This window comes from Rana temporaria, unplaced genomic scaffold, assembly GCF_905171775.1.
Source record: "Rana temporaria unplaced genomic scaffold, aRanTem1.1, whole genome shotgun sequence".
NCBI lineage: Eukaryota > Metazoa > Chordata > Amphibia > Anura > Ranidae > Rana > Rana temporaria.
Genome location: NW_024404682.1, coordinates 7,501 through 19,880, shown reverse-complemented (window position 1 = coordinate 19,880; position 12,380 = coordinate 7,501). Strand labels below are relative to the sequence as shown.

General features: G+C 53.1%; 1 protein-coding gene across 1 annotated transcript in view; it reads right to left on the bottom strand.

Annotated features, from left to right (window-relative positions):
• Positions 1–3,179: 3,179 nt before the first annotated feature.
• Positions 3,180–12,380, bottom strand: part of PHB2 (prohibitin 2) — a gene marked incomplete at its 5' end in the record, with an annotated part of 16,693 nt that continues 7,492 nt past the window's right edge. The window contains 5 exons of the mRNA XM_040334873.1: positions 3,180–3,379; positions 4,536–4,541; positions 6,433–6,509; positions 7,433–7,510; positions 10,646–10,749. Coding sequence (XP_040190807.1) covers positions 3,343–3,379; positions 4,536–4,541; positions 6,433–6,509; positions 7,433–7,510; positions 10,646–10,749 — 302 coding nt within the window. The remainder of the gene's footprint in view (positions 3,380–4,535; positions 4,542–6,432; positions 6,510–7,432; positions 7,511–10,645; positions 10,750–12,380) is intronic.

Genomic DNA, 12,380 nt, shown 5'->3' with positions numbered 1-12,380 from the left:
CCCGAATTGCAATATTAATGAATTTACCGATTCCGAATCGAAAACCCGCGGACGAAATGCGATCGGAATTCGAAATTTTTTTTTTTTTTCGAATTCCGAAATTATATTCGAATAGAGACTATTTGTTGTCGAATCCGGTCGAAATATTTTCGAATTCGACCGGATTTTTCGAAATTCGGTCGAAAACGAACGAGTTCCGAAAACGAATTTTAACACATGTAACGAACCTAACTTAACGAAATTAATTAAATAACGAATTAAAACGAAACAAAATGTTTCCCTTTTGCACATGCCTAGTACATGTACGTCCCTGCCTTCTAGCGGGTGGGGGGTCCGATCGGACCCGCTACATGCGGCGGTCGGATTCCTGCAGGGAGCGATCCGGGACGACGGCGCGGCTATTTGTTTATAGCCGCTCTGTCGCGATCGCTCCCCGGAGCTGAAGAACGGGGAGAGCCGTATGTAAACACAGCTTCCCCGTGCTTCACTGTGTCGGCGCATCGATCGAGTGATCCCTTATATAGGGAGACTCGATCGATGACGTCAGACCTACAGCCACACCCCCCTACAGTTGTAAACACACACTAGGTGAACCCTAACTCCTACAGCGCCCCCCTGTGGTTAACTCCCAAACTGCAACTGTCATTTTCACAATAAAGAATGCAATTTAAATGCATATTTTGCTGTGAAAATGACAATGGTCTCAAAAATGTGTCAAAATTGTCCGAAGTGTCCGCCATAATGTCGCAGTCACGAAAAAAATCGCTGATCGCCGCCATTAGTAGTAAAAAAAAAAAAAAAATGCAATAAAACTATCCCCTATTTTGTAAACGCTATAAATTTTGCGCAAACCAACCGATAAATGCTTATTGCGATTTTTTTTACCAAAAATAGGTAGAAGAATACGTATCGGCCTAAACTGAGGAAAAAAACGTTTTTTTATATATTTTTGGGGGATATTTATTACAGCAAAAAGTAAAAAAATATTGCATTTTTTTCAAAATTGTCGCTCTATTTTTGTTTATAGCGCAAAAAATAAAAACCGCAGAGGTGATCAAATACCACCAAAAGAAAGCTCTATTTGTGGGGAAAAAGGACGCCAATTTTGTTTGGGAGCCACGTCGCACGAGCGCGCAATTGTCTGTTAAAGCGACGCAGCGCCGAATTGTAAAAACGCCTTTGGGCATTTAGCAGCATATTGGTCCGGGGCTTAAGTGGTTAAAGATGGATATCTTCGTAACGGCAGCAGCTGCCACAACCGAGGTATCCATCTTTTCAGTGGGCGGTCCTGTGTACGATAATCAGGGCCACCATCAGGGATTACCTGTAAGGAGCCCGATGGTCTCCAGGGCCCCTTCCCGTTTTTTTTTCTACATTACACCGCCCCCCCAGTTCTCTGCTGCCTAAACCTGTGTAAAGGGCCCCAAAATTTGTGATGGCTGCGCTGACGATAATGGTGGTCTCTGCAGCAGATTCGCCACAAGATCACCATTATCGGCGGTGGGAGAAGATCCCCCCCACTCCTGTGCCCTCTGCCGCTTACCGGAGCCTGGCAGAGTGAAGAGGAAGATGGTCCCCACCCGTCAAAACGTCACTTCCGCCCATACATCTTAACCGCTTGCCAACCATCGCACAAACGTATACGCCGACAGAATGGCACGGCTGCGCAAGTGGGCGTATATATACGTCCCCTTTAATTTGCCACTGTGTGGTCGCGCGCGGCGTGCACATGACCCCGTCGTGAGCTCTGTGCTGCGGCACTCAATGTCAGCCGGTGTCCCGCGATCGGGTCACAGAGCTGAAGAACGGAGAAAGGTCAGTGTAAACACATCATCTCCCCGTTCTGCCTAGTGACATGTCACTGATCGAATGTTCCCTGTCATCGGGAGCAGCGATCAGTGACGTGTCACGGCAAGCCACGCCCCCTAACAGTTAGAATCACTCCCTAGGACACACTTAACCCCCTTCAGCGCCCCTACAGGTTAACCCCTTCAATGCCAGTGTAATTTTTACAGTAATCAGCGCATTTTTATAGCACCGATCGCTGTATAAATGACAACGGTCCCAAAATAGCGTCAAACGTGTCCGCCATAATCACAGTCATGATTTAAAAATAAAAATCGCAGATCGCCGTCATTACTAGTAATATATAAACGGCTTCTTGTAATCTCCATCAGAAGCCCATCAGAGAGGGCGACAACGCAGGAGTACAATTAACCACTTAAGGACCGCCTCCTGCGCATTTACGTCGGCAGAATAGCACGGCTGGGCACAAGCACGTACGTCCTGTACTAGTACCCAGCCGTGGGTCGCGGGCGCGCGCTCCCACGACCCGGTCCGAAGCTCTGTGACCGAGGGACCAGCGGACCCGATCGCCGCTGGAGTCCCGCGATCGGTCCCCAGAGCTGAAGAACGGGGAGAGGTAAGTGTAAACACAACACCTCCCCGTTCTTCACAGTGGCGGCAGCATTTTAAATGCATTTTTTGCTGAGAAAATGACAATGGTCCCAAAAATGTGTCAAAATTGTCCGATGTGTCCGCCATAATGTCGCAGTCACGGAAAAAAAAAACGCTGATCGCCGCCATTAGTAGTAAAAAAAAAATAATTAATAAAAATGCCATAAAACTATCCCCTATTTTGTAAACGCTATAACTTTTGCGCAAACCAACCGATAAGCGCTTATCGCGATTTTTTTAACCAAATATATGTAGAAGAATACGTATCGGCCTAAACTGAGGAAATGATTTTTTTATATATTTTTGGGGGATATTTATTATAGCAAAAAGTAAAAAATATTGCATTTTTTTTCAAAATTGTCGCTCTATTTTTGTTTACAGCGCAAAAACTAAAAACCGCAGATGTGATCAAATACCACCAAAAGAAATCTCTATTTGTGGGGGAAAAAAAGGACGTCAATTTTGTTTGGGAGCCACGTCGCACGAACGCGCAATTGTCAGTTAAAGCGACGCAGTGCCGAACTGTAAAAACACCTTGGGTCTTTAGGCTGCATATTGGTCCGGGGCTTAAGTGGTTAACCTGCATAATGATCATAAACCCCGTCCCACCTCCCAGCATCTTTAACCTCCTAAAGGGCCGGGAGGCGTCAACGCAAAGGGGCGACATTTCATGAGCAATAAAGATTTTGCAGAAGAAAAAAAAAATAATGGCCAGACACCAGTACAAGGTATTTGATTTATTTTATATAAACAATGAACAGAACATGAATTACTGCGTCCTCCGCCGATCCTCTTCATTCATCTACATCAATGAGGAGCGCGGGACACGGCCAGAACAATTCCGCCTTCTTCTTCTTCTCAGGGTTCAACGGGGAGATTTGGTCATCATTTCTTCTTTGGAAGTTTAGACACCAGAGTGTCACTGCGAGGAAGAGAAGGGGAGGGGTTAGACGAGGCGACGCCTTCAACAGGAAGTCATTAGGAAAAAAACGGGAAACTCCCAAAGGGGCATCGAGGGCAAAAAAAAACAGGGCCTGGAAAAAGTATTCATACCCCTTGAAAATTCCCACATGTTGTCGCGTTACATCCAAAAACACAAATTTATACAGCATGTGTAGACAGCACAACCTGCAAGCTGGCGACTGGTTGCTAGAACCTCCCTGCATCCTAACCAACCAATCACCTGCTTATCAACTCAGGCAGTCCCCCCTCCTCCGCCCTCTATCCAGAGCCGCCCTGCCTCCCGGAGAATGACAGCAGCGGTGGCCCCTAAGTGAAGGGACTGTGGTCACAATTACAACCCGTGACCCCCCCCCTGATTCTACGCCCAGTGGGCACGCTGAATGTACCCCCAAGTTGAGTTGATTTTTTTTTATGGTTGAACTGGATGGACTTTGTGTTTTTTTTTCAACCTAATTATGTAACTTTGATTTTACATGCAATTATTGTAAGCGGCTGTTCTAGCCACCAGCAATAATCACTGCGGCTTGGCAAGAATGACCCCCCCCCCCCCTTCAACACTTGCCTTGCAGGAAAGAAATGTACTCTGTCAGTGGCCGGCCTAAGGGCGTGTGCCTGGAGGAAGAGCCCCCCCCCCCCTTCTTAAAGGGGTGCAAACAAAACCCGCCGTTTTTAACGTCAACTATTACACAATGTTCAGTTTGGTTGGTTTGCAGGCTGGCTGGTAAAGTGTGCTGGGAAATATTTGGTTGTGTGTCGCCCATCCATGTGCACTTTGCTGCACGGGCCAGTTCATTATAGGTCGGGGGGGGGGGGCACTTTTTAGTACAGTGGCCTCATCTCTTACTCCTGATAAAGCCCTGGAACTCATTCTTCCTGCCCCGTCCAACCCATAATAATGGAAGTGCTCAGGCAATGCTAAAAACTGTTTTTTGGTCCTACCAATGAAGGTAATTTGAAAAGGTTAACAAATAAAATAAATAAAAAAAACGCCCTTGGGAAACCTTTAATAATAATTAAAAAAAAAACGCCGTTAAGAAACCTTTAATAAATAAAATAAATAAATAAAAATAAAAAAAAGACCACAACCACTGATTATTGTTTAGAAATGAACTTACCTTGCACTGCAGCATTCAAGTCCCGGGAAACAAGGAGAGAAAAAAAGAAAAAAAAGACAATAGTTAGAACAAAGTATCGGGGAACACAGTTCTGTAATCAACAAGGAAGTGCAACTTTGTTTTATAGTTGTAAAGAGAAACCGCTTCCCGACCGACCGCCGAACTGGGAAAATACGACATTTGTTTGATAACCCCTCTACCCCCAATCACCCCCCCCCCCTATTTAAAGGTAGAGGAGCCTTATTGCCCCCCAGGTGTCTCTATAAAGGAGGACCTGGGGGGATGTTTACATGTCTTGCTATAGCAATAAAAGTGCTAAAAAAAAAAAAATATGAAAAAAAAAAAAAAAAAAAAAAAAAGGAAGGAGAGTAGAAGATTACATAATAAAAATGATATTTAAAGCGGAGTTCCGCCGATTTTTTTATTTTTCAAGTCAGCAGCTACAATTACTGCAGCTGCTGACTTTTAAAATGAGGACACTTACCTGTCCTGGGCGCCCGCGATGATCCCTCAGCGGTTGGATGCTGCCGCCACCATCATCAGTGAGGGAATCAGGAAGTGAAGCCTTGCGGCTTCACTTCCTGGTTGCCTCACCGAAGATGGCTTCACTTCCTGGTTCCCTACTGCGGCTTCACTTCCTGGTTGTCCTCTCTGACCACCAACACTTCACTTCCCGGTTCCCTACCGCGGCTTCACTTCCCGGTTCCCTACCGCGGCTTCACTTCCCGGTTCCCTACCGCGGCTTCACTTCCCGGTTCCCTACCGCGGCTTCACTTCCTGGTTGTCCTCACTCTCTGACCACCAACACTTCACTTCCTGGTTCCCTACTGCGGCTTCACTTCCTGGTTGTCCTCACTCTCTGACCACCAACACTTCACTTCCTGGTTCCCTACCGCAGCTTCACTTCCCAGTTCCCTACCGCGGCTTCACTTCCTGGTTGTCCTCACTCTCTGACCGCCAACACTTCACTTCCCGGTTCCCTACCGCGGCTTCACTTCCCGGTTCCCTACCGCGGCTTCACTTCCCGGTTCCCTACCGCGGCTTCACTTCCCGGTTCCCTACCGCGGCTTCACTTCCCGGTTCCCTACCGCGGCTTCACTTCCTGGTTGTCCTCACTCTCTGACCACCAACACTTCACTTCCTGGTTCCCTACCGCGGCTTCACTTCCCAGTTCCCTACCGCGGCTTCACTTCCTGGTTGTCCTCACTCTCTGACCGCCAACACTTCACTTCCTGGTTCCCTACTGCGGATGTGCGAGTCACGCTGCGTGTCCTCACTGGGACCCGTGTGTCTCCCAGAAGACAGAGGGGGGCGCCCCAAGAGGAGTAGATACCCGCAGGTGGCTCGGTTATCTATGCCCAGAAGTGGGAGCAAAATACCTAAAGTGGAGTTTCACCCAAAAATGGAACTTCTGCTTTTTGGAATCCCGCCCCCCCCCCCCCCCCCGTTCCCGTGTCACATTTGTCACCTTTCAGGGGGAAGGAGGGAGCAGATATCTGTATAATACAGGAATCTTCACCCCCCTCCCCCCTGCAAGGTGTCAAATGTGACACCGGAGGGGCGGGGGTGGTTCCATAAAGCAAAAGTTCAAATGCTGGGTGGAAATAAATACATACATACACACACACATATATATATATATAAAAAAACACATGTGAGGTATCACTGCGAACGTGAGAGCGATAATTCTAGCACCAGACAACCTCTGCAACTCTAAACTGGTAACCTGTAGAAGTTTTTAAAGCGTTTGTATAAAATAAATTAAAAAAAAATGTTGATCAGCGGTTTACTTTCTGCTTTAAAAAGCCTCACAACTCCAAAACGGAAGAAATCAAAAACATATTTTTTTTTTAATGCAGAAGTTTTTTTTTTTTTTTTTGGCATTGGCTGTACTCACTCTGTAAACGTCACATCCTGAAGATTGAGGACGAGGTTGTCGGCGTTCAGATAGACGCGGTTCTGGGACGTAGCGATCTGAAAACAAATACAAAGTGTCATTGTGCTGGAAGGGATGATGGGAAGAACTGGATGAGCTGCAATGTGACTCGGGTGGGGGGTAAAATAAATTCGGATAAAGTTCTACAGCCCTGGGGCCCAAACTGTGGCCCTACAGTGCACGATGTGCAGCCCCTCCCACTAATGTGCACGATGTGCGCCCCTCCCACTACGGTGCACGATGTGCGGCCCCTCCCACTACGGTGCACGATGTGCGGCCCCTCCCACTACCGTGCACGATGTGCGGGCCCCTCCCACTACGGTGCACGATGTGCGGCCCCTCCCACTACGGTGCACGATGTGCGGCCCCTCCCACTACGGTGCACGATGTGCGGCCCCTCCCACTACAGTGCACGATGTGCGGCCCCTCCCACTACAGTGCACGATGTGTGCCCCTCCCACTACGGTGCACGGTGTGTGCCCCTCCCACTACGGTGCAGTGCACGGTGTGCGCCCCTCCCCTCCCCCTACGATGCGCGCCCCTCCCCTCCCACTACGGTGCACGATGTGCGGCCCCTCCCACTACGGTGCACGATGTGCGGCCCCTCCCACTACGGTGCACGATGTGCGGCCCCTCCCACTACGGTGCACGATGTGCGGCCCCTCCCACTACGGTGCACGATGTGCGGCCCCTCCCACTACGGTGCACGATGTGCGGCCCCTCCCACTACGGTGCACGATGTGCGGCCCCTCCCACTACGGTGCACGATGTGCGGCCCCTCCCACTACGGTGCACGATGTGCGGCCCCTCCCACTACGGTGCACGATGTGCGGCCCCTCCCACTACGGTGCACGATGTGCGCCCCTCCCACTACGGTGCACGATGTGCGCCCCTCCCACTTCGGTGCACGATGTGCGCCCCCCCCCCCAGCAGATTTGGATAACTTTGGTCCAATACTTACGGTCTTAGCGATGCTCTGAGCGGCCCGAATCCGCCTCAGCTTCAGGTACCCGGGGTTCCCTCCGAGGGCATCACCGATGTAAGAGACAGATAAGGAGAACGGAACAGAACAAAAGCAAGGACAGTAACTCCGCCTCCATCTATAATGAACACACCCCCCCCCCCCCCGCTCTTTTCACCCTTTTTAGTAAATTTGATGCGCAGGGGGAGGAAACCTGGGGGAGGAAACCTGGGGGACCTCCAGTTGTTGCAGAACTACAAGTCCCATCATGCCTCTGGGAGCAATTGTAACTGTCAGCCTTGCAATGCCTCATGGGAAACGTAGTTCCAAAACAGCTGGAGGGCCCCCCAGGTTGCTTCCCCCTGTTCTAGAGCACGTGTCAAACACAAGGCCCGCCAGACCATTCCAAGTGGCACTTGAACCCCCCCCCCCCTGCAGCTGCAGAACCCCCTCCCCCCTCTCCTGCAGCACCCCCCCTCCCCCCTCGTGCAGCTGCGGAGAGGCTAGTCTCTGCCAACCCCTCCTCGTCTCAGCAGTGACAACAGAACTCCTCCTACCGATTCTGTGTAGCCACACCCACCCCCTTGGTTTCTGCCTCCCCTGGTCTCAGCCGACACAATCCCTCCCCCTCCTCCAGACTCTGCACTATGATGTAAGGGGGGGGGGGGGGGTGCTCTAGACCAGGGGTCTCCAAACTACGGCCCTCCCGTTGTTCAGGAACTACAATTCTCATCATGCCCCAGTCATGTCTGCGAATGTTAGAGTTGTACAATGCCTCATGGGACGTGTAGTTCTACAACAGCTGGAGGGCCGTACTTTGGAGATCTCTGCTCTAGACCAAGGGTCTCCAAACTACGGCCCGATTGCCCATTTTATCTGGCCCACAATTCGTACAGACGCTTGCACCGCCGGTCTGCTCGCCCTTCACAAACTCTGCAGCCCTTCGCCTCGCCCGCCTACAAAGCCGCCCTTCGCCTCGCCCGCCTACAAAGCCGCCCCTTCGCCTCGCCCGCCTACAAAGCCGCCCCTTCGCCTCGCCCGCCTACAAAGCCGCCCCTTCGCCTCGCCCGCCTACAAAGCCGCCCCTTCGCCTCGCCCGCCTACAAAGCCGCCCCTTCGCCTCGCCCGCCTACAAAGCCGCCCCTTCGCCTCGCCCGCCTACAAAGCCACCCTTTTGCCTCGCCCACAAAGCCGCCCCTTCGCCTCACCCGCCTACAAAGCCGCCCTGCGCCTCGCCCGCCTACAAAGCCGCCCTTCGCCTCGCCCGCCTACAAAGCCGCCCTTCGCCTCGCCCGCCTACAAAGGCGCCCCATTCGCCTCGCCCGCCTACAAAGCTGCCCCATTCGCCTACAAAGCCGCCCCTTCGCCTCGCCCGCCTACAAAGCCGCCCCTTCGCCTCGCCCGCCTACAAAGCCGCCCTTTCGCCTCGCCCACAAAGCCGCCCCTTCGCCTCACCCGCCTACAAAGACGCCCTGCGCCTCGCCCGCCTACAAAGCCGCCCTTCGCCTCGCCCGCCTACAAAGCCGCCCTTCGCCTCGCCCGCCTACAAAGCCGCCCCTTCGCCTCGCCCGCCTACAAAGCCGCCCCTTCGCCTCGCCCGCCTACAAAGCCGCCCCTTCGCCTCGCCCGCCTACAAAGCCGCCCCTTCGCCTCGCCCGCCTACAAAGCCGCCCTTTCGCCTCGCCCACAAAGCCGCCCCTTCGCCTCGCCCGCCTACAAAGCCGCCCTTTCGCCTCGCCCGCCTACAAAGCCGCCCTTTCGCCTCGCCCGCCTACAAAGCCGCCCTTCGCCTCGCCCGCCTACAAAGCCGCCCTTCGCCTCGCCCGCCTACAAAGCCGCCCTTCGCCTCGCCCGCCTACAAAGCCGCCCTTCGCCTCGCCCGCCTACAAAGCCGCCCTTCGCCTCGCCCGCCTACAAAGCCGCCCCTTCGCCTCGCCCGCCTACAAAGCCGCCCTTTCACCTCGCCCGCCTACAAAGCCGCCCTTCCCCTCGCCCGCCTACAAAGCCGCCCTTCCCCTCGCCCGCAAAGCCGCCACACTGGGCTGTGGAGTTGGTTGCTGGGACTGCACAGCGTCGTCATCAGTGCCACTCCTCCCGGCTCCTACCAGCTGTTTACATCAGTGCTCCTTCCACTTACAGCCCAGTTATGTGGCAGCCGCCGGGAGGTGCAGGAGACCACGTGTTGTGCCGTTACCGCACCAGTACATGAAGACAGCAATGCAAGAGGAGCAATGTGCTGGACATAAATGTGCCACTGTGAGGGAGGCTCCCACGGGCACCCCGACGCGCAGGGAGGCTCCCACCGGCACCCACCCAGACGCGCAGGGAGGCTCCCACCGACGGGCACCCAGACGCACAGGGAGGCTCCCACCGACGGGCACCCAGACGCACAGGGAGGCTCCCACCGACGGGCACCCAGACGCACAGGGAGGCTCCCACCGACGGGCACCCAGACGCACAGGGAGGCTCCGACGGGCACCCAGACGCACAGGGAGGCTCCGACGGGCACCCAGACGCACAGGGAGGCTCCGACGGGCACCCAGACGCACAGGGAGGCTCCCACCGACGGGCACCCAGACGCACAGGGAGGCTCCCACCGACGGGCACCCAGACGCACAGGGAGGCTCCGACGGGCACCCAGACGCACAGGGAGGCTCCGACGGGCACCCAGACGCACAGGGAGGCTCCGACGGGCACCCAGACGCACAGGGAGGCTCCGACGGGCACCCAGACGCACAGGGAGGCTCCGACGGGCACCCAGACCGACATGGTGGGCTTTAAAAGAGGTCTGGATACTTTCCTAAACTTACAGAATATAACTGGGTGACATTTATAGGGAAAGGTGATCCGGGGAAAATCCGATTGCCTCTCGGGGGATCAGGAAGGAATTTTTTCCCCTGCTGTAGCAAATTGGATCTCATGCTCTGCTGGGGGTTTTCACCTTCCTCTGGATCAACTGTGTATAGAATTGTGTATATGGAGGTTTTCTTTTCTGTGTAACTATGTAACAGAATGATCTCAGCACTGGGTACATAGAAGATACAAGGACACCAATGAATGGACCAGCCAATCAGACTTCACCAAGATCACATGATGACTTTTAGGTGGACTGATTGTCTAAGATTGTAGACATGGAAGGAAGTACAGAGAACAGAGCCTGGTATTGGTGGTGGGAGGAGGGGGGGTTCAGGCATGTTGGGGGGGAAAGGATATCATTTTGGCCGCTGTCGCTTCTCCTTCTGCTTGAACGATCTTCTGTTTCTGATCTTGTTTGGCTTTCTCCACCAAAAACTGCGCCCTCTGCGCCTCCTGCTGGGCTGAAAGGGTAAGAAGACAAAGTCAGACGGGGCAAACAATTACAAAGATAAAAAAATATATATATAATAATAATAATAATATTCTAGGAGGAGAATTTGGCATGGGACAAAAACAGGTTGTAAACAGAAAATGCTTTAACACCCAAAAACTAAAAAAAAAGCAAAGAGTCCTATTGGTCCGACTCATCAGCCTAAACCAATGGTCTCCAAACTGCGGCTCTTTGCTTACATTTAACCAATCACTGGGGCACAATTTCTCCCACCGATACCAAACCATTAGGGTTGCACCGAGTAAAAGTACCGATTCCTTTCTTTTAATGTCATGTGACAGCGGCAAATGTGTCAGTTTATTTATTTTTTTAACAATTTCATTTTGAAATACATATTTTTTCTTTTTTTATCAGCCCTGTTGGGGGGCTTTGGTAAGATATCAGGGGTCTAAGCAGACCTCTGACATCTCCCCTTTGAGAAAGAGAAAGGGGACTGAGGACACAGATTCCCCAGTCCCTTCTCTGCAGCCTCAGCTGCACGCAAGATGAATGGAGAGGAGACAGAGACTTCTCTCCATTCATAAACTGAAGCAGAGGAAACACAGGATTACGATGAATGAACAGAGTGAGTGATCACAGACTCTGTTCATTTGGAAAAGGAGGCGGTACATAACAGATTTACCGGCTCCTTCCTCCGCTCTCCATCTTGACAGATCCGGGGCAGGGGGACCTGGAGGAGGAGGAGCCGCAAAAGTACGCACGTAGGGGGGAGAGGGGAGAAAGAGGCGCAAAAGGACGCACGTAGGGGGGAGAGGGGAGAAAGAGGCGCAAAAGGACGCACATAGGAGGAGCGGGGAGAAAGAGGCGCAAAAGGACGCAGGGGAAGCAAGAGCCGCAAAAGGACGCACGTAGGGGGGAGAAAGAGCCGCAAAAGGAGGCACGCAGGGGGAGCAAGAGCCACAAAAGGATGCACGTAGGGGGGAGCGGGGAGAAAGAGCCGCAAAAGGAGGCACGCAGGGGGAGCAAGAGCCGCAAAAGGACGCACGCAGGGGGAGCAAGAGCCGCAAAAGGACGCACGTAGGGGGAGCAAGAGCCGCAAAAGGACGCACGTAGGGGGAGCAAGAGCTGCAAAAGGACGCACGTAGGGGGAGCAAGAGCCGCAAAAGGACGCACGTAGGGGGAGCAAGAGCCGCAAAAGGACGCACGTAGGAGAAGCGGGGAGCAAGAGCTGCAAAAGGACGCACGTAGGAGGAGAGGGGAGCAAGAGCTGCAAAAGGACGCACGTAGGGGGGAGCGGGGAGAAAGAGCCGCAAAAGGACGCACGTAGGGGGAGCGTGGAGAAAGAGCCGCAAAAGGACGCACGTAGGGGGAGCGGGAGAAAGAGACGCAAAAGGACGCACGTAGGGGGGGAAGCGGGGAGAAAGCCGCAAAAGGACGCACGTAGGGGGGGAGCGGGGAGAAAGAGCCGCAAAAGGACGCAGGGGGAGCGGGGAGAAAGAGCCGCAAAAGGACGCACGTAGGGGGAGCCGCAAAAGGACGCAGGGGGAGCGGGGAGGAGGAGAAGAAGCCGCAAAAGGATGCAGGGGGGCCGCCACACCGATCACCCCTGAGGCTTCCTAAGAATCAGGTGAAGCATTGAAG